The 21,679-nt window shown below is 39.6% G+C and overlaps 1 protein-coding gene and 2 long non-coding RNA genes across 6 annotated transcripts in view; 1 reads left to right on the forward strand and 2 right to left on the reverse strand.

The window, feature by feature from the left end:
* nbas (NBAS subunit of NRZ tethering complex) overlaps nucleotides 1-21,679 on the reverse strand; it is a 155,593-nt gene that overhangs the window by 66,213 nt on the left and 67,701 nt on the right. For all 3 annotated transcript variants that reach the window (XM_077510416.1, XM_077510415.1, XM_077510414.1), the window contains 7 exons: nucleotides 18,006-18,163; nucleotides 17,045-17,134; nucleotides 16,183-16,347; nucleotides 15,747-15,860; nucleotides 13,255-13,378; nucleotides 8,300-8,376; nucleotides 7,232-7,369 (listed from right to left, as the gene is read on the reverse strand). In XM_077510416.1, the coding sequence (XP_077366542.1) occupies nucleotides 7,232-7,369; nucleotides 8,300-8,376; nucleotides 13,255-13,378; nucleotides 15,747-15,860; nucleotides 16,183-16,347; nucleotides 17,045-17,134; nucleotides 18,006-18,163 (866 nt within the window). The remainder of the gene's footprint in view (nucleotides 1-7,231; nucleotides 7,370-8,299; nucleotides 8,377-13,254; nucleotides 13,379-15,746; nucleotides 15,861-16,182; nucleotides 16,348-17,044; nucleotides 17,135-18,005; nucleotides 18,164-21,679) is intronic.
* On the forward strand, nucleotides 18,756-19,535 carry LOC144010414 (uncharacterized). Of its 2 annotated transcripts, XR_013281204.1 has the most exons (3): nucleotides 18,756-18,795; nucleotides 18,902-19,132; nucleotides 19,411-19,535. It is a non-coding gene; the product is annotated as an uncharacterized LOC144010414 (long non-coding RNA). The 2 variants fall into 2 exon arrangements; XR_013281203.1 differs by having other exon boundaries at nucleotides 18,757-19,132.
* LOC144010415 (uncharacterized) lies at nucleotides 19,977-21,199 on the reverse strand. The gene is made up of 3 exons (XR_013281205.1): nucleotides 20,787-21,199; nucleotides 20,331-20,417; nucleotides 19,977-20,249 (listed from the first exon to the last, which is right to left on the reverse strand). It is a non-coding gene; the product is annotated as an uncharacterized LOC144010415 (long non-coding RNA).

A 21,679-nucleotide genomic window follows, 5' to 3' on the forward strand; every position in this document is an offset into this window, starting at 1 on the left:
GGTCATTCATCTTCATTATACGACATCCGGAAGTCATTAAAGGTCATTCATCCTCATTAAACGACATCCGGAAGTCATTAAAGGTCATTACCCCTCATTAAATGACATCTGGAAGTCATTAAAGGTCATTAACCCTCATTATATGACATCTGGAAGTCATTAAAGGGTCATTCATCTTCATTAAATGACATCAGGAAGTCATTAAGGGTCATTAATCTTCATTAAATGACATCAGGAAGTCATTAGGGGTCATTAATCTTCATTAAATGACACCAGGAAGTCATTAAGGGTCATTAACCCTCATTAAATGACATCAGGAAGTCATTAAAGGTCATTAACCCTCATTATATGACATCTGGAAGTCATTAAAGGGTCATTAATCTTCATTAGGGAGGGGTCATGACCCACACATGACCCCCCTAATCTAATTAAGAATGTCATCCATCAAATTTTGACAGAAGCGGCCTTGTAATATTCTCTGACGGAGACATGGAAAACCGGCTGGATAGGGGCTCTCGAGGACCCAACTTGGAGACCCCTGTTATGTTATATTGCTTCCGTAGGAACGGATTTGACAAGTTTTTATTTATTTATTTATTTTTACACAGGATCTGGTGTTAAGTGCACTTTGTTTTTTGGAGGCCATGCAGCATAAAAGAGCAATTGTGTCATGCTGTTGTTTAAAGACAAAAGGAAATTAGGTGCAGAGTGGCGGTGGAGAAAGTGAGAGCAACCGATTTGTGGACCCCAGAGGCTTATCGTCACGGTGCACGTGTTGCACCCGCCGAACCCGGCGAGTTCCCCGCTTTCCCGTTGCCTTTCAGTGAAAAAATTAATGAGGCTATTTTCCTTTTTGCTTTTGGCCCCAAAATGGCTTCCGGGAAAGCCGAGACACGGACCGAGCCAACGGACGCTTGTTGGGCTCTCGCTTCTTCAATTTCGCTGCGAGGAACACATCAAGTGTGGCGGCTGAAAGCAATTCAATAGGGGCGCCTCGCTCGCTCGGAAAAAATACGGCCCAAATGTAGCCCGAGCCGCCTTAACGGCAGCCGTGATTCAGGCCCGCAGCGGGAAATTGGACAGCGGGAACGTCATGTCAGCTCTCCATTTCTAATTCACACGAGTTCATGTTTAGGCGGTAGCTCATCGGACGGACGGACGGACGGACGGACGGATGAGGCGACCTATTGCTTCATCGTATTTGCATAAGATACTTATACCATGAACGGCTTTCTGTGTGTGCATCATCAAATTGAGGCTTTTTTGCTGCTTTGCTCGCTGGCAGATTCACCTTTCAAAAGTTAGGAAAAGGATTACTGAGAGTCGCAAGAGTCAGGTAGGTCCATCCATCCATCCATTTTCTTGACCGCTTATTCCTCACAAGGGTCGCGGGGGCTGCTGGCGCCTATCTCAGCTGGCTCTGGGCAGTAGGCGGGGGACACCCTGGACCGGTTGCCAACCAATCGCAGGGCACACAGAGACGAACAACCATCCACACTCACACGCACACCTAGGGACAATTCGGAGTGCCCAATTAACCTGCCATGCATGTCTTTGGAATGTGGCAGGAGACCGGAGTACCCGGAGAAGACCCACGCGGGCACGGGGAGAACATGCAACTCCACCCAGGAAGGTCCGAGCCTGGACTCGAACCGGAGACCTCAGAACTGGGAAGCGGACGTGCTAACCACTCGACTACCGTGCCGCCTGAGTCAGGTAGGTGTTCTCCTATAATGTTTTACGGCAACGTTCTTAACTTTGTGGATTAATTCTCCGTCGTTTGCATTATGCGATCATAAGCTTTATGTAGGATATATTCTAGTCGCTCCGTGCATTTCTATCATGTACAGGAGGTTGGTAAGTTGACTTTATGTGAGCTCTTTTGCCGTTAATGAGGTTTTTTTTGGGGGGGCAGGGTTGTCTAATGTGTTTTGGGTTTTGAGTGTGGGAAAAAGTTTTGGAGTGTGTGAGCTTTTTGGGGGTAAGCGTCTGAGATGTGTGTACAAAACCTTTTTTGGCTGTGTATGAGAGGTATACTGGTGCGTCTGAGTATTTATTAGTTGCGTGAGAGATTTTTGATGACTGGGAAGTTTTAAGTGTTTCTGTTTTTTGAGTGTTGTGAGATTTTTTGAGCATGAGTGGTGCAAGACAGTATTTTGTTGTGTGTGTTTTTGGATGAGTGGGAGGTTTGTCATTTTGAGTGTTTTTTTTCTGTGTGAGTTTTTGGGTGAGTGTAAGAGGACTTTTCGTGCATGTGATTGTTTTGTTTTGGGGGCGAGGATTTGTTGTACAATTTACAGGTATTCTGTAAAGTGTGAGAGTTCTTTTGAGGAGTGTGAGAATTTCTTTCTCCACGTTTCTGTATTTTTTGGTTGTGATTGGAAGTGTTTTTGGTGAGTGTGAGGGGTTTTCTATATGCGAGATTTTTTGTTTTCCTTCGTGTATGTAATAAAGTGGAAGGTGTGGGTATTTTGAGAGGCTGTTGGCAATGATCCTTCATTGAATTTACTAAGTGCACCAGTGCATTTCAGCAACAGAAAACAGAGGCTCTCCACGCTTTGCTTTCAAGTCACAACAGACTAAATTTTGGCCGTGGCTGCGTTCCCATCAAACCCAAGCCTGAACTGCATGTCAAACAAAAAACGTCTGATTGTTTACTCTGAATCCAACGTGTGATAACCTGGAGCGACCAATGAGTTTAAATCCTGCACCAAGCACGTGCCTCTTTTGTGTACGGTTGCTCTCCACAGGGAGCGAGCGAGCGAGCTGGTAATGATTTTAATGAGTAGTAGTTATGTCATAGTTAGCAGTCAGTGCACTCATTAGCGCTAATAGTGTAAACAGTAGCTCTGCATAAATAAGGAGCAAGTTGGAAAATCCCTTTACAAGACAGTTTTAGGGTGAGCGATCAAAAGCCTCCCCCGACCAAAATAAAAACAAGTGATCAAATGAAACTTTCCAATTTCAAAGTTGGATTCGTGACTAATTGATTTGCTGGTTCCTACCAGCCTACTAAAATTCATTGTTGAGGGAGGACAACATTTGTAAAATCTCGGCAGTCATTGGAGGTTGTAGTGCTTTCCCCATAATGGCGATTTAATAGCGCGGCGGCTCCAGCAATGGCGGTTCGGCCCAGTGGTGCGGCACTCGCAAAGTCGATGCCAAATGTAAACAAACGGCTCGCTTCAATCAATCCGCTCGCTATTGGGCTAATACGTTAATCTTTGTTCAGGATGGAATTCTAATGACCGTGGTAAACTCTCTGAAGGGAGAAAACTTTTATACTTAACATCAGGGATAGCACAGTAGGCTAGTAGTGAAAACATCTGCCTCACAGAAGATTCTAAGTTTGAATTTTTTAATTATTATTATTTGTGTAGGTTATAGGTCACATTCATGTTGGAAAACGTTTTCAAGTGATTTATCTTGGTGGTATTTGCTTATATCACAACAACCTGGCCTTAGAACAGGGTGTGTAGACTTTTTATATCCATAAGAGCAAAAGTTGAAAATCACTGAATCCGACTGATCTCCACCCTAGGGAAGTTTTGTTACATTTACATTTAACACAGCTAAAATAAATAAGGAAGTAAGGCAGACACAAACGACTCCCGAGGGTTCAGGGTGATTTATTTGCGTGACGGTATTCCCGCACCCCCCTTTCCATTAGTCTTGCTGATCAATAGTCAGTGCGGGAAAGATAAATGCCCAGGTGAGGAAAGTTCCCTTCTCGTGGCACGCAATTGATGAGGGCGGCTTAAGCATCGCTAACGCCACGTCACGTCACGCCAACGGCAGCGCAATCGCGACTAAAGTCAACACTTAAGCGGCCGGATTGAGAAGTGGAAAGCGAGAACAAAGTCACATGGGTTCCTTGTGCCTTCGGGATGCAATCGGGAAAGCAGCCGCTCTGTGCTTGCGTGACGATGCGATGGGAAGGCAGCGCCAAAAGGCTTCGCAAGTCAAAAGAGCATGACAGAATGTTGATGTGAGCGAGCGTTTATAAAAAAAAATAAAATAAAAAATCAGCCGGTGAGCCCAACAAGATGAAAATTGATAAGAGACAAGAAAATGAACGCAGGCTGCGCTATAGGGATTCTTTAAAAGGAGATGCAGTTTTCATACAGTACTGGACAATTCATTAGGTACACCTGCTCAATCTAATGAGGAAAAATTAAAAAATTACCAAGTTAAATTATACATAGACACATAAAATCAGCACAGCTGCTTTGTTTGCGCCCTCCCTGCGTCAAGTTCGATATCTCCTCCTGTCTAGTGTAGCATGAAAACATTCTGTTGATTTTTGAGGATGGAAAAAAACCAAATCAAACACCTCGAGTCGGCCCTCGGAGAATTCCGCCGCTATTTGCAACTAAATGACTTTGGTGCCTCGAGTGTTTGGGGTCTTATTGGGGCGGCTATGAAATTATGCGATAGAGACCAAAGAATTGAACGAGAACGTTAACGCGCACTTGATGAGTACTGGGACACAAACACACACAAACAAAACACAGAAATATAAAAATGCATACAAGGTAGCGATAGTGGAGGGAGAGTGAGAGAGAGGGAGAGATATACAGCTATAAATAGCCATACCGGGAATAGATGAATGGTTCTGATTGGGATTGGATCTGGTTTGATATAACAGCTTTGCATATTTCAAATTTGTTTCAAATCAGATCAGACTTCTGATAAAGTTAACAGGGATATTACAAGTCGGTCATCATGCAGAATATGAATCAGAGCTGGATTCAATTGGTAAAAGTAACTATGTTTGAGTTTTTTTTTAATATTACATTATAATTTCCAGGTGAACACGCAATCTGATCAATCAGATTACCAGTTTACCCTTAACACACATAGCACGTTAAGAGATTCAAACATCCTGTATTTCATTGTAAACATTCCATTGTTATCAGAATACAATTGAGATCAGATCCGTATTAAACCTGTTTGTGGGACAGCTTCTGATCTTACCTACATTTGGCAAAGTCACTTGCATTTTGCCAAAGACTTAATGGTCTGAATTTGATTTGAACATGAAGAAATGCTCAATCCAGAAATGCAATCTGGATCCGATTAGGACTGAATCTGGATTGATATTAGGGATTTAACGATATACAAACACTACAAGATGATACTGTCAGGATATGATGGTCACGATACAGTAATTATCACGTTATTGTGGTGAGGTTGGCGATACAAAAAAAGGTCACAAAGTAAAAAGATGAGCTCATACTAAATAAAATACACATAATATTGTGCCTACAATAACACGTAGCCCGTAGGCAGTATCTTATTTTGAAATGACCTGGTCAGAACCATCAAAAAGCCCAAAACGGGTCACAATAGTGCCTACGGGTTAATATTGAGGCACTTACTTGCTAATCCAAACACATTGAGTTCCTCCACATATTGACTCGAATCACAAGCATATTACGTTCATCTGACGATTAATGTGGATTTTAAACATAAAAGGGCCAAAACATACCTTGTGGAATTTAAACTGCACTACAAAACTAGCCACCAGCAGGCGCTAGAACTGCACAAATGGAACTCAGCCTGACTTTTTTAAACAGATGTGCTGCTTTTAATATCGTGACATGATGATGACGATATATTGTGGCAGTTTTAATATCGCGATATGTGTGATATCGTTACATCCCTAATTGATATTACAGTGTACACTTTGCAAATTTGGTCACCTATCACTTTTCGTAACATGTTAACTGGGATTTTAGAAGACAGTCAAATGCACAATCTGGATCAGAATTGGATTAAATGACTCAACTATAACAATTTTAGTTATCACATAAATGATATTTCAAACACAGCCAAAAATATGTACTATATGAGCATTCGTGCAACCCTTTGGCACATCTGAAACCATGTATCACACTCTCAAAGATAAGAGAGTGCAAAACAAGCACGCACACCAGAGAGAGGCGAGCCGACCTACAAATAATAGAAGAGACGACGGGGACGGAGTGGGAGAGGACGCAGAAAGCAATTCATGCGAGTGAACTGGCGGGGTGACAAAATGAGCCCCCCCAACACAAACCACGGAGGAGAAGCTTCAAATTATTATTCTTCCCTCAAGCTAATCGCTCAGCGCAAAACGCTTTCACGAGCCCATCAGGCAGAGTTGAAGCCGCAGCCGCCAGTCGAAGCTAAAACAAACCAGCAAAGTAAGAAAAGTCCCTCGAGCGCCAAATGGCCGAAAGCCGTCTTAAAATTGTCAATGGCAAAATGGATGACTGCAACAAAGAATCGTAATGGACCAAAAAAAGAAGGGAAGGTTTCATCCTCATCCATTTTGTTGATTGCAGTCAACCAAATGTTGCAAGATGGGATCATTTGCCAAATCAGGATTGAAACCGGATTATACTTGGTTGGATTTTGCATAATCTAATTGCATGCACATGATGTTCAAGAGATTTGATGGAGCTGTATGTAGCTAAAGGGGTTTGCTACAAATATGCAGCAAGCTGGAAGTGATCTGGATTGAATCTGGTTTCACATTAAGGTTCAAATTTGATCCGGTTTGACAGGGAATTTTACATGATGAATTCTTAATCTGAAACACATCTGGATAAAAGTCAGTTTGCCCTGACAGCTCAGGCTGTTTGAAAGCGCGATATAAATAAACTTGAGTTGAGTTGAAAATGTTTCATACATATTTCATTTAGATAAGATTGAAGCTGATCATGTTGAATAGAATTTTCAATACAAATCTGGATATAATTGCCTGACAGTGAATCCGTGTGAATGCTGATTTTGCTGAATTAAAAAAATAAAAATAAATAAAAAAATAAAAAAATAAAAAAAATCGGACCACGAATATTCGGATATTTGAAAATACAAGCATGCATATTATGCAAAACGTTAACATTGCACTCTGGATCAGATCCAGATTGACTTTGATTTCTCTGCGCTGCAGTGGTCGTGTCGCGCAAGCACGGGTGTTGTGTGACGCTGACCGTCAGCTGGAGGCCACCTATTCACTCCTGCTGGCCTCTTTTTCCACGTCCTCACACCTCTCTTTAAATCCAACATTTTGCCTCCCGGGAGTCCCCATTGCTTCCCACTTTAGGAAAAAGGTCAAGGCCATTTCTTTTCTTTCCCTCAGCTACGCTACAATTTCCTTCACTTGTAGAAATACTTGGCACATCTTTGGCATCATCAAGCCTACGTTGTGACTGTTTTGCATCAAGCGTGAATGTACTCAGACCTGATAGAGCGTGTGCTTCTTGTCCTTAAAGCAAGGCAGCAGGCGGCTGTAGATCTGCAGCGAATAATAGTAAGCGGCCAGCTGGAGGGACAAGGCCGAGTGGCACTGCTGCTCGAAACACTGGTTGGCATCCAAGACCTGCAGGGAAAAGCACAGAGGGGATTTTTAAGCCATGTTGTTATGAGCTTTTGTACAGGATACTGAAAAGCTGTCATTTCAGTGTAGTACTGCGTTTTCGCCACAACATTTTTTTTTGTCAGTTTTATGGTTAACTACAACTGGGCATGGCAAATAATCAACTTAACGCAAGCACGCTTTGCCGCTGAATTGGAGAATTGTGCAACAAAGACAGCCATCTTCTGTTCGGTTCCTCCAAAGTGATATTATATGTCTCCCATTTCATTAAAAAGTGTCTTTTAATACGTTGGAATGTGTATAGGAGGGGGAAGCTAGAAAAAGACCAAAGCGTATGGTCTCTCCAAATTGTGGATGGACCTTGAACATATCCACCTTGAAATGATTCTTTTGCCATCAAAAGGCCTTTATCAGTTTCATTTTTGTTGTTTAATAGTTCAAGGTGTCACAAAAGCAAAATATATTCAAGTCAAAGTCACTGTTGTGCTTGACAGTCATAATAAAAAAATAATAATTAAAAAATTAATTTCTCTGCTTTTTGGTCAGAAACGGGTGTTTCTGGTAAAGACAACCCACATTCCACTGATGATTACTCAAGAATGGAACAACCTGAAATCTGAATTTGTTTTTCAGATTTTCTGAAAGATCGAAGGCAAACGCATTAACTCATTAACTTTAAATACATGATCAGCGCCATATGACGATCCGTCCATCATGTCACAATGTTATCGAGGGTGTCACAATAACTGGCGGCTGACAGATGACCAACGCCAGGGAATCTCTCGCCAATGTGTTTTTTTCCACCTTCCCAGTGTAAAAGAAAACAAAACAAAAGAATAAGATCTATTAGATACAGATGAAAGCTGTTAGAAATTCTGCCCAGTGTTTCCACTGGAATTGAGCTGTCCGTGCCGGAAATTGGCATGCACCTACCTGAGGCAGCGCCAGTAAGTAGGACAGCGCCAGCGTGGTGTCCCGGGGAAACGCGTCATTGGCCAGCTGCAGCAACACTGCAGGCGAGGATGGAGAGTTGGATTAACAACCAACATGAGACTGATCCTGTGTTGGCTGAATACAGATCACAGTCTGAGTAGGTAAGGGTAGGGGAAAAAAAAAAAGAACAAGTCAAGCAGCATCATTAAAAATCCCCCCCTTGACTTTGGCTATTCAGTCCTTTTTTTTTTTTTTTTTTAATGCTTCTGTGTGCTTCTGGCATGGAAGAGGACTCACTTATTCAAAGATTAAAAAGTACATGGCCACTCCTAATAAGTGCACTCCACCTAACTTTCATCTAAAGTGCACTTTTAAAGTTTCCCCCGATTGCCAAATTAGCCTATGCACATCTGAGGAAAGTGAAGGATTAAATTGTTGTGAATAGTGTTTTTTTGTTTTTTAATGTGCTCTGCCTGAGCAGAATGTGTAGAGTTGTTCGCTCTTCTCGGAAACAATGTCAAACAGTACAAGCAGACTATCGAAAGGTGAGACATGAGGAGCCTAAAAAAAAAAAAAAAAGCCTCAGAAGTGGAATGAGTGGCGGAAGTATAACTTCAAAACCATTAGCATGTGAAACGTCACCCAAGATGTCAAAATAGTGAGCCTGCTTGATTGAAGTGTTGTTCATGCTTCTTAAAAAAAAACATCTGGACTGCTATTAAAGCCAAACATCAAAAGGTGGCTCAAAAACCTTTTGTTTGTCGAACGTCACCCTGAGACGAGCCTGTTTGCTTGTCTGCTCTTCTCGAAAACGTCAAACAGCACTGTGGCGAGCTATCAAAACAAAGAACCAACAGTTGCACAAATGAACTTTATCATGTATAACAGGGGTGTCCAAACTACGGTCCAGGGGCCATTTGTGGCCCGCCGTCCATTTTTTAGTGGCCCGCGACATACTAAAAATGGCATTTGACTCATTTCAAATAAAATAAAAACAAAAATGTTTGGAGATGGTCAAAGTAAGAAGGGAAGGTGTCGAAACACACAGGTGCTATTAAAGTTTATTTTAGTTAACTAAAACTAACGGAAAAACTAACATTCAAAACAATTTCGTTCAAGAAATAAAAAAAAAACGAAGATGCTTTTTAAACAAAAGAAAACTAACTGAAACTACATTTTATGTTTACAAAACTAACTAAAATAAAACTATAATTTTAGCAAAAATGTCCTTTTTAAGTCTTTGGTAATTAATTGAATGCATGAGCCTTTGGGGATGATTTTAAATGTGATTTTTAGTAGATTTATTTTGATATAAACCGGAATAATGACGTTGCACCCATGGTGTTTTTTAAATATTGCGCACAAGTAATACACATTAAAAAAACAAAACAAAAAAGAAACAAACTAAAACTAATACTGAAACTAACTAAACTAAAACTAAGCATTTATTAAAGAACTAAAACTAACAGAACCTCCCTGAAAACTAATTAAAACTAACTAAATTAAAAAACAAAACAAAACTCAAAACAAAATAAAAAAAATAAAATGAAAAATTCCCAAACTATAATAACCCTACTGCCATATTACAAATAAATTGGTTTATATACTGTAGCATTTTTCTAAATATGCAAAAGCACAAATAAATTATTTGTATAATTTTTAGGACTAAACACAATTTCTCTTCATAACATTATGTGGCCCTTGCGTCCTGAGTTTCTGTATGTGGCCCTCAAATGAAAAAGTTTGGACACCCCTGATGTATAAGGTTACATTAAACGTACGTAGCGGTGTTCGCTTTTCTCAAAATAAATGCCAAACAGCAGTGAGGTCTGTTATTAAAGCCAAACATGTAAAGTGGCTATTAAAAACAGCGCCATGCGAATTGCTACCTGTACAGAGATGGAAGTAATGAAGTACAACTACTTTGATACTTTACTTGAGTAGTTTTTTTTTCAGTACTTTTTAAGATGAGTACCTGTATTTATTTGACACATTTTTAAAACTAGGTTGTCACTTTTGTGTTTAAACGCCTGAAAACGATTAAAATATTTGACCTGAAAGAAAAAGCAGCCGCCAATGTCTCCTGGCTCCACCAATCATGTGAAGCGTTTCACACGGTCCCATACATCCCAGCTTGTGATTGGCTCTACGACACGCGATCACATGACGCGCAATTGGCTAGGTTAGAACAACCCGTAAACATGAGGGCAATGTGCGCCACCACAGCGGAGAATAATTTGAGTCAATTGGTTGAGGAGCCCACACTGTTGCTACATTATCTTTCAAATTGATGGAGGAGGAAACATCCGGTAAAATTACTTTTTACTTCTACTCGTCAAGTACATTTCAGAGCCTGTACTTTTTTTTCATTTTACTCAAGTAACTATTTGAGTGACTACTTTTACTTTTAAGTGTTTTTTTGACACAAGTAATTGTATTTTTACTCAAGTAAAGAATGTCAGTACTTTTCCCATCTCTGCACCCGAGACATCAACTCACTGAGGCTGTTTGATTGTTTAGTGTTGTTCAAGAAAGTTAGAAAATTTGGAGTTCAACCAAATACTTAAGAGGGAAAAAAGCAACAAAGGGGGCAGTATTAAACAACATTTTATTAACTAAAATAGATATCCATATTTGTTTCTGAAGTGAGCACACATTGGAAGTAAATGTCGTCAACTTGGAGGAACATGAAACGAATACACAAGAGTCCAAATCCACTTTGGAATGACAAGATGAAGAAAAATAGTGTCCTCAAGCAATTCCATCACCGGGTGCAATTAGTTTGAGACTCCTTTGTGCATTGCATTATGGGGTAAAATAAATAAATAAATAAATAAATAAATGTCATTTGCAGCATACTCAGAATGATTGGGCAAAAATATAATGAGTCACTCTGATTCATTTTAGTAGGTGCATACGTTTGGATGTATAATGCAATAATTGTCAATAGCGCTGCGGGTGGGAAGTGGAGTGAGTCATTAACATAACCGGTGGTGCTAATCACACGGGGGGGAAAAATGTGACAAAACAAAATAAAGTGATGGGAGGAAAAATGTGGAAAATTACAAGTTGGTAATTAAGAAGAGAGGTTGAATTCCCAATTCAATACACACAGACACACACCACAGATGAGCTTACACTTGACTGATGAAAAAGCCTTGTTGATTTGTATTTATTATTATTATTCTTTTTTTAAACATCGCCAGTTTCAGCCGTCTAATGTTTCCAACTTCGTTTTTTTTTCCCCACTTACTGTGCAAAACCCAGATGTTTAAACTTGAGGCAACATAATGCCACATGGCTCCCGCAGAGTGAAGGAAGAGGCAGAGTTTTACAGCCCTTCTCAGACATTTGAATTATTTTCAACACTTTAAATACATTAATGTTATATGAAAACAGATGATGTGGGAACAGATTAATTATATCAATTTGTATAAAATAAATAAATAAAAATTAATTGACCATATTTGGACGTACGAGTTTTAAGGTCAAAGTCAGGGCACAAAAAAAAAACACAACTTAAGACGACTGGAAAAAACAGAAATGAATTGTTTTAAAAAAAAAAAAAAAAAAAAAAAAAAAAAAAAAAAGGCAGCACACATGCAGGTTAGTATCAAGCCGATGGGCGTGGCGATGCGCCACTTTGACAAAGTGGCAAGCATTCTCGCCTCTTCCTCGTCTTTGGTGCGCCGGCCCCGCGGCTTTCAATGAGCTACACCTCCCAATGAGCTGATTACACGGCTCTCGAAAGCGAGCGATACCATCGGGACAGGAATTACCAGAGGGATAAACATACACCCATCCAATAGATAACCCCGACTTTAAAGCCTACGCTATTTCGGCTCATGATGAAAAAAAGAGAAAGAAAAAACTAAACACGGTGTTTAAGAGTCACTGAGGTTCGTGCACTTTTGCAGCTATATTAAGCAAACGTGATAAGAAGATGCAGTCTGCTCCTGGATGAAAACAATGAAAATGCATTGTTGACAGCGATAGATTTGCTTAACTTAATCAATTTGACGAGTTATAAAGTAATCGGTCTACCTAGTTAAAAATGGCAGCCCCTCTAAAATTGGCATAAATGTATAAAATTTAAGTGGGCAGTACCAGTGTTGAATGATGGGTCTATCCACATTTCAACAGTGGAAAAGAATTATCCTAACATTTGATTAACTGATAAAATGCACATAGCAGGGTTATATTAGTTTGAGATTTTTCTTCATAGGTAGTTCTTATTTTGACTTTTGTTATTTACCGTAAATTCAGTAAGTTTTAATTAAATGTTTGACCAAGGTTTGTTAATTTTTATTTTTTTGAAAATGCTTTTAGTTTATTTTTTACTTGGGTATTGAGTATTTGCTGGGTGCAAGATAAAAAAAAAAATGTCACTAATCAATGTGTAATTAAGTAGACTATAAATTCTCAGGTGAGAGTTTGACATTCCTTTTTCTGTGTGGACAGAGTGGAAAAAAAACAAAAAAAAAAACAACAACAAGCATTTAAAATATCCCCCAAAAGCTCATGTACAACAAAGAAAGATGAAAACTAAGGATATTTTCACTATAATAGTCTGTTTTAGTTTTTATAAACACAAGATATAGTTTGTTAGTTTCATTCTTTTAAAATATTTTTTTGATTGAATTTCATGAACGATTTTTATTTTATTTTTTTTCAATGTTAGTTTGAGTTATTTTGTTAATTTTCTTTAACTATACTATCCTTGATGCACTCTCACACGCCAATGAATGTGTTTATTTCCTAAAGGTCATCTGTTCAAGCCTGTTTTTTTTTTGTTTTGTTTTGTTTCTTTAGCAAAAACAATTCATCCAGCCGCTTGACTACTTTCTCTCCATGTCTACAACATTTTGTGGTGAATTCAAGATTATAGAAGATTGCGTTTTTTTGTTGAACTTTTGTGTGTTTGGAGGATGGTGGAGGATTTCAATGTTGTTTACCTTCTGTTGCGGGAAACAAAGTGCTCCCTTCAGTTTTGGCCTCGGCCAGTTTACCCGTCCTCAGCAGCACTTCGGCAAAGTTCTCGGCGGGGACGTCCTTGTAGGACGAATAAACGTCTTGGCTCTAGTAAACACACCCGGGAGGAAAGACTGGTCAAGCACTTTGAGACAAAAGTTTTGGGACACATTCTAATTCCTTCCAGATGTTCCAGACGTCCCTCACGTCAACTATTTTTACCCAGTCCACAGGGTTTGTGTCTCTAAGTTACAAAATAAAATAAAATAAAGCCCAAGGTGATCTTTTTTTCCAGCATTTAAGGACAATCTACAATTTTCCTTAAATGTTTCTACTTCTGTAACTTCTTCTGTTGACAGTTATCTCTTTTTGCTCCATGCAGCAGCGCCTTTGTTTGTATTTTGTTTTTTTTCCCCCTCACAACATGTCAAGTCGTGTTGGATGTTACGCTATTGCTCCTCTTCTTCCTCTAACGCCGACAACTCCAAAATTGCTTTTGGCATTAAAATGACTTAGTGAAATCAATATTAATTTATTCCCCGCCTTGTTTTTTATTTTTTTTATTTTGAGCTGTTTGAAGTCATCGGGAGGAGGAAGAAAATCTAATTAAACGCCTCAAGTCAAGAACCCACTCAGGCATATTTGCTGTAATTTAAGAACCTTGCCAGAGGCGAGGAGGGGTAATAATAAGCGCAACCAGAATGCAAAAAAAAAAAAAAAGAATGGAAATGCACGGTCGTAGACAACCGCAGTGTATCCCAGCAGGCATCATCTAATTGTTTATGATAGTGCATGTTTATGTACAGGGGTTGTTTAACACAAAGAAAAATCTGGTTACAAGTTGGAATAAAGCCTCTTTTACACAGACAATTATCACATAAGTTACGAGCTAGCTAAGGTTAATCACATTTTCTATCTCACGACTGTGCCATAAAATCCAACAAAATGTTTCAAGACTAGTGAAATAGGTTGTCCAAGTTGAAATTAAAACATGAATGTGTTCATTAATAATAATAATAATAATAATAATAATAATAATCAATTTGTAATGCACTTTTCATCAACATGATCTCAAAGTGCTACAGAAGAAAAAATAAATAAAATCATGTTCATGATTAAATGTCATTGGCCTTTCTAGATGGGGTATTTATAGCAGATATGAGTTATTTGAGACATATGGCTATTGGCTAATGCTAAGGCTAAAGCTAACATTTGAATGTGAATTTGGTTGTCAACACGATTTTTTTTTTTTTTTTTAACAGAGGATAGGAGACTTCTGAGAGGCGAATGCTACTGCTAAGGCTAAACTTTTATGTGGCATCAATAATACATATTTTTTGTACAAAATTCAACTACATTTTCATGACAACAGGCTGAATTAGTTTGTCTCGGTCGGGGGAAAAAAACAAAACAAAAACAACAAAAAAAACACTTCTTTAAAGGGGTCATTAGTAGTGTTGTTCCGATACCGTTTTTGGCCCCCGATACAGATACCCAGGTTTGCAGTATCGGCCGATACTTTTTTTTTTTTTTCCCCAACATGAAAAAGCTGTCCTGCTATTGGTTCAGAGCATTCAAAGGCCAATAGGATATCTTAGATCGGCATGCAGTGAGCATGTCACATACCAGTGAATGTCATGCACGAGCAAGACACAAGATGCTGCATCCAAAATCCTATATTAGCGTTGGAATTAATGGTATCGGCATGTTACTTGTGAGGACTCACCCATACTGATACCACTGTTTTAATGCAGTATCGGTACCTCTGCCAATATCGATATCGGAACAACACTAGTCATTAGAGTAGATGTGGGTAACTTTTAGTGGGCTAATGCTTTGGCTAACTAGAATTAATAAAAAAAAATAATAATCTGTAATTTGTACATAATTGGAATAGTTTAAAAAAATACGTTTTGGTGGTCCAAGTGGGATTAAAAAATTGAATTTCTTTATTTGGTTTATTAACAGAGGATACATGTTACTTCAGAGATGCGAATACTAAGGCAAACATTCAATAACTATCGATCCATCCATTTTCTTAAACGCTTTTCCTCACAAGGGTCGTGGGGTTTACTGGAGCCTATCCCAGCTGGCTTTGGGCAGTAGGCGGGGTACACCCTGAACTGTTTGCTAGCCAATCCAGGACATTCAATAACTACAGATACATTTTAATCTTTATTGAACAAAATGGTACAAAAAATGTAGAAAAAAAAAAATAGCCTAAGGATGTCTTGGTCGGAATTCAGAAACGTTTTGGGGGAGTGTTTAGAGTAGATGTGGGTTAAATGTTACGATTAAAGCTAATGGCTAGTGCTAAGGATAACGTGATGGCTAGAATCACATTTCCATCTGGTGATTTTTGTATATAATCCTATAAAGTGACGCAAGAAAGGAGTGGATAAGGTTGCTCATCTTTCCATAATATGTCCCATTGAATTTGGAAACAAGATTGGCCCCACAAACCGCATCCACTTACCAGGTCTACATAAGGTAGGTCAATGAGCTCTTGATAGAAAGAGCAACATCCTTGACGTTCCAGTTTGGAATTTTCACTCGAGCGCTCATCGCCGGCAGCGCCGTCGTCTCGACCCTGACAAAGCAAAAATTTCAGATCAACTTTATTCAACTTGTTTCTTATTGCCTTACGGAAAGTCAACAAGACCGCGCATAAACATCTGCACCAAGGCCAAGAGTCGCCATCAATCTCCACCCAGGTGTCCACCCGGGCGAGTCCGGCAGCCGGCCAACAGCCGGCCAACGCTGAAATATTCAACAGGCAGGCTGTTCTCGTTTCTTGATTGGTCGCTCTCCTGTGGCGGCCGTGAAATATTTTCGTGGGCTGACATGCAAGTCAACAAGAAATCAAGAGTGCGTACATGACGGAAAATTTTTATTCAAGAAACAGTGCGTACCTGGAGCGGGCGCAGGTAATTGAGCGACTGCTTCCACCAGCGGTGATCGCCGACAGCGCTCAGCACGGCCTTGGTGGTCAGACCCGTCGTGGCCAGCACCTCCATGGTCTTGGCTGTCGTCCTGTGGAGTAGCTCCCCTGCCGTCACCGCATGGGGGCCCATCGGCTGAAAGCAGAGAAGATTTGTTTAGCTTTTGTGACACCTCAAGTTAAAAAAAATAAGCTTTTTTTACATGGTAAAAATTGACGAATATATACGTCACTGGCCGTAAACAGGAAGGATTCCAAGTTGCCGAAAATAAAAAAAAATCCAAGGCAGTGAGCGAGTTAATTGTGGGTGTTTTAACACACCAGTGGAGGATTTCAAAAGTCACATTTGGAGGGCGAGTGGGCTGAATGTGTCATCAATACTTGAAACGCACACTCACTCAAGATGTTTGTTTTTCAGAAAAACACGCATGGAGGCCCTCTCGAGATGTCTGGAGGGCACTGGAGTCTCGAAAAGGTGAGGAGCAGGGGACAACAAAATGACAACAGATCGCTTCAAATGAGCAGCCATCCGTACACAAAAGGCGACGCTATGTTAAGACATTAAACATTAAACGCTCACTCAAGACATCATGAAGCTGGCCCGTCTGACGGCGAGGAAAGAGAGTGAAGAAGAAGAAGAAGAAAAAAAGGAAATGCATAAATAATCCAATGGAACCCAGGAACCTTAACACCGGATTTACACCTCATTAAATATGCAGGAAGGCGGCAGGAAATCACGCAAACGAGGACGTTAAGAGAGGAAGACGAGACAAGCTAATCAATCAGAGACTCGGGGGCAAATACATGAAGCGAATGGACACAAATAAACACACCTTGGATGAGCTGTTCTCGTCCTCATCGGCTTCTCTCGCATCATCTGCAGTCTCAGGCTCCATTTGGTAGTTGACTGCCTGGTACAACACCTGCATTCAAAGACGGATGATATCTGTTTGAGAAGACGAGCGTTTGAGGCAAGAAAGTACATTCACATTTGTTTCGGCATTGTGACAGCTTGTCATTAGAATTTATCACAAAAGTAATTTGCAAGAGTGATATTTTTTGGAATGAATTTGGACCCCAGTGGAAATACACCAATAATTGATGCTTATGATAATTGCAATATTTTTTTTTTTCCTGAAAAAAATGTGAATAAGTGGGGGATCGTTCTAAATTACAGAAAATAAATTGATTGTGAGTTTGCGACTGAAAATTTTGGGGAAGCCAGCAATCGAATATTTATTTATTTTTAAATCTCAACCCCGAGTTACACCTGTGAAATTAATAAAAATTACAATTGCAATTATTACACTCCACAATTACAAATTCCACATATTCGTAAACAAAAATAAAAGATTTGTAATACTAATTTTGAGTTGTTAAAATTTATATATTTGCACTTTTTTTTTTTTTTTTTTTATTCCTGGGCATTATCTTATTTTGAAATGACTTGGTCAGAACCATCAAAAAGCCCAAAACGTGTCACAATAACGCCTAAGGGTTAAAATGACTAATAAATCTGTTTGGTCCAAAAGGAACTTGTGTAATTATAGTGTTTCAATGAAACTTATTTGTCATAATATTTTATTACATGTTTAAACAAAAAACAAATGATTGTCTTGATTGTCGTGATTTCAATTATTGCCAAATGAATCGTGATTAATATTTTCTTCATAATCGAGCAGCCCTACACCGAGTGCAAGGAAATGCAGCCTTGAAAGGAGTTTTGTCAAAGGCGATAGGGTATGACTCCTTCTTGTGACTGGCAAAGACGTTATGGGTAACACGCAGTTCAACCTGTGTCTGCAGGTCACTGGAGGCAACCAGGAGAGCGTGGATGTTGTCGGGCGGGCAGTGTGTGAGCGAAAAGGCCAGCAGCTGCTGTCTGGCTTCCAGGTCAGTGAAGCCTTCGCACTGGCCCAGCAGACTACAAACATCCCAGGATGGACTGTAACCTGAAAACAGGGACAGGGGACATGTCCAACTCTGCACAACATCTCCCACATCCCTCAGAGCGATTTCCCTTGGAGCAATTTTCCTCGGTATGACTTTTTTTTTTTTTTGGTAAGCGAGACCAGACAAAACATAATCACATTAAACCCCTGCGGGCTAATTGTGTGAAGCACATAGAGAACAATTACACACGGCGATATATTATGTTCTGGTAATCGCTCTCCTGAGTGGGGCGCACACATACGCAGTCGACCTTGAATCGGACCGTCTGAGCGGGACGCAAGCAGGCTAATTGCTTCAAAACGCTGGCACACATCAATGGAAAAGTGGAAAAAAAAAAAAAAAAGAGACTAAAACCATCATAAATGAAGCATATTGTCTCATTTGTAAACCTCATTCCAACTTTATGATTTCTTTTTTATTTTTTTTATTTTTTTTATTTTTTTTAAACATAATTGCATTCTCTGTATTCTCCTGCAAGCACCGTAAAATGTGTAGCCAAACAAGCAATGAAAACCGGTCTTATAAAGCAGCTTTTAACAAGTACAGTGAAGCGGTCGCTTGCACATGTCGGAAAAAAAAACTTGGAAAAAAAAAGAGACAGAAGGGGCTGATGCAAGAAAACAGAGCCCCGGTAGCCTACACATCATGCTAAAGAACTTATTCACGGCCACCCTACTGCGGTAAAATAACCAGTCTTTCCATATTTTATTTGTTTATATATTTGTTTATTTTAACAGGTCGCCCTGCGCCCGTTTTTCTGTCCAATCATCCCGACTGGGCTCCAACATTAAAGTTGGGTCCCAAGTTACAACATCTATGTCTCAGCCCAGTCGGTGCCAAGATATGAACGTGCACAGGAGAGACAAGCAAAGAAAAGACGACTCGAAGTGGCAGAGATTGTTGCAGTTATGCAGCCAGATGGCTCCAGTAACCTGTACCCTCAAGTACTGCTGACATCATTGACTCTGGTATGCCACTCAGAATTCATTACATGATATATTGTATGCTTGAGTGAATGTATGTGTTTTTGTTTGTGTGTGTACACGCACCTTATATTTTAGAGACATTTGGAAGTGTTTATAGAAATAAGTATTTGCCTGTAGCAATGTTCATACATTAAAAAATGCAACAAAATGTGTACATTTCTTTTACACTGACAAAAAAACTATACTACTTTACTATATTAAACCTATTACTGGTACCGTATTTTTTTGTGATTTTTTTTTTTCTTTATTTTTTTCTTTAGGGATCTCATGCCACACCGACTTGATTGCCAATGACATGATGGTAACGAAGGCGAGCATCAAAGCATTGGAGGAGGACAACATGCGACTGTTTGTTTGGCGCTAATAAAGGCAGCGTTTATACAAATTCTATTGTTGGGTTTGTTTACAAAGCTATACATAATACAAATGACAGGATTTGACTCAATGTGCAATATGGTCCCTCTTAAAGTAATGGCATAAATCTCTATTATTTCTAAAAGCACAAAAAATGAAGTGAATAATGATTAGATGTAGTAATTTCAGGGTTAAAAATTGAACTGTTAATTAATGTAGTTTATTTTAGCACAGGTGCCTACCATCCTGAGATGACGGTATGATGTAATGTTGATGGGGTACGCAATGACTTTCATTATGCTATGTACAGAGGAAAAAGTTGCTCTCTTTTAAATTTGTTTAATGTAAGACAAGTACCAGTACTGTGTTTCAGTTTTCCCAATAATCCTTGTTTCACACTTGTCACAAAACCACTGTCCTTTTGGCAGTCTAGATTGGCACACTTCAAGTGATATCATTTGATTTTACAATCTGCTGCAGCACAAAAAACTACTTTATTCCGCATCTTTGAAGTACATGAGCAAGTGGTATGTGACAGCGGCTGAGCAGGAACACTGGAAGTCCACTGCTGATCTAGTAAATGCTCTCCCGAGCAGTTCAGGTAAGGAGGGGATTTTGGGAAAAAAAAACTCTGGCTTTTCCAACTGGCCAAAACGAGCGATCTGGGTGGACTCGCTCAATCACACTTTGTCCACACCACAAAGTCGCAGAAGTCCCGTCCAGTTAAACTCATCTGTGCCTGAATCTGAAAATATTACAAACATTGTAATGAAAATATGAAACATAGAATTAAATAAGAAACTACAAAAAGTAAAGCCATACATACCTGGTAATAATATTGGTGTTGTCGTGACAAGTGATGGGAATTATTGCCATCCGGCACCAGACAGAAATTGGGTGTTGTGACAGCCTCCTTAACCGTGAGATCATAAGAAAAGCTGTCAGTATGCTCAGTAGTTACCATGAACACGTTTTATTGTACTGGAAACTGAAACTAAAAATACGTCCTCTGAGAGTGGTTAACCTTAACCATTTAGAATAAGTTGATTAAGTAACATGTAACTAGTGAAAGGGTAGCATTAAATTTAATTAAGCCACGGGGAGGCTGTGCATAGTTACTTTTTATTCTTATACGCTCTGCCATATTTGCCTGTTATAAAATTGTTAGAAAAACCACATCAGGTAAACCTAGCTGTGCATGTAAACACAATGATAACAGGAAGCCTGAGAACAAATCAACATTTTTGTGTGCAGAATTACCAACACCATGTGGTTTACTTACGTGCAACAGCAACAGTTTCTTCTGATGCGATGTTAAAGTTTACACTCTGTATCCACCCGCTTACAAAATAATTGTAAGCCTCCAGGGATTTGTTGGCGTGTTATGGAGCATGTTGTCAACACGAGGTAGTGAAAAATGTCCAGAGAAGTCACATTTGGCCAGCAAGCTTTCTCCGTCAAAAAAAAAAAAATCACCCTTGGTCAGGACGTAATTAGGATCAATCCCGCCACACAGAGACACCTTCTGCCTGTATCGTTGTTTTTGATCTTCCGGTAAATCGTGAAAATACTGCGAAAATTACATCAGGTTGATAAGCTCTACCGTGTAACTCGCGAGTGTACCTTGTGAACCGGTGGACACCCAATATGGCGCCCGAAGGAAAAACTCCCATGATGCATTACGATGTGCAAGCGACCTATACGTTCCTGGCTCACCCGTAATACAGACAGATCGCATAAAAAGACGGGGGAAACATGAAACACTCGTTTGGGGTCAATGACCCCAAAAGGGGGAATCCTTCAGTCTTTCAAGGACGCATCTGTTGAGGAAGGACGCATCTGTACTTGCTCAAGATAAACTGAGCGACCAGTGTCTGGGATAGTATGGGATGGATGGATAACGATGAAAATCAATGACTATTTTAAATAATGTATATGACTGATGCGTTATAGTAATGGATCGATCGGGACGGGTCTCGCATAAGCCATCGGCTTCTACCCGTCAGCCCTTCTTTCGGATGTCAATGTTGCAAATCATGTGATGTGATCGATGTAAGCTGCAATGTGTCTGAAAGGAAAAAATGAATAAACCAAACCAACTCATTTTGATCTTAGTTGTAACTACAAAAAAAATATATCATTGTTTTGATTCTTCAGATGATGCCAAGAATGGGA

The sequence above is a fragment of the Festucalex cinctus genome, chromosome 21, assembly GCF_051991245.1.
Source record: "Festucalex cinctus isolate MCC-2025b chromosome 21, RoL_Fcin_1.0, whole genome shotgun sequence".
Lineage (NCBI taxonomy): Eukaryota > Metazoa > Chordata > Actinopteri > Syngnathiformes > Syngnathidae > Festucalex > Festucalex cinctus.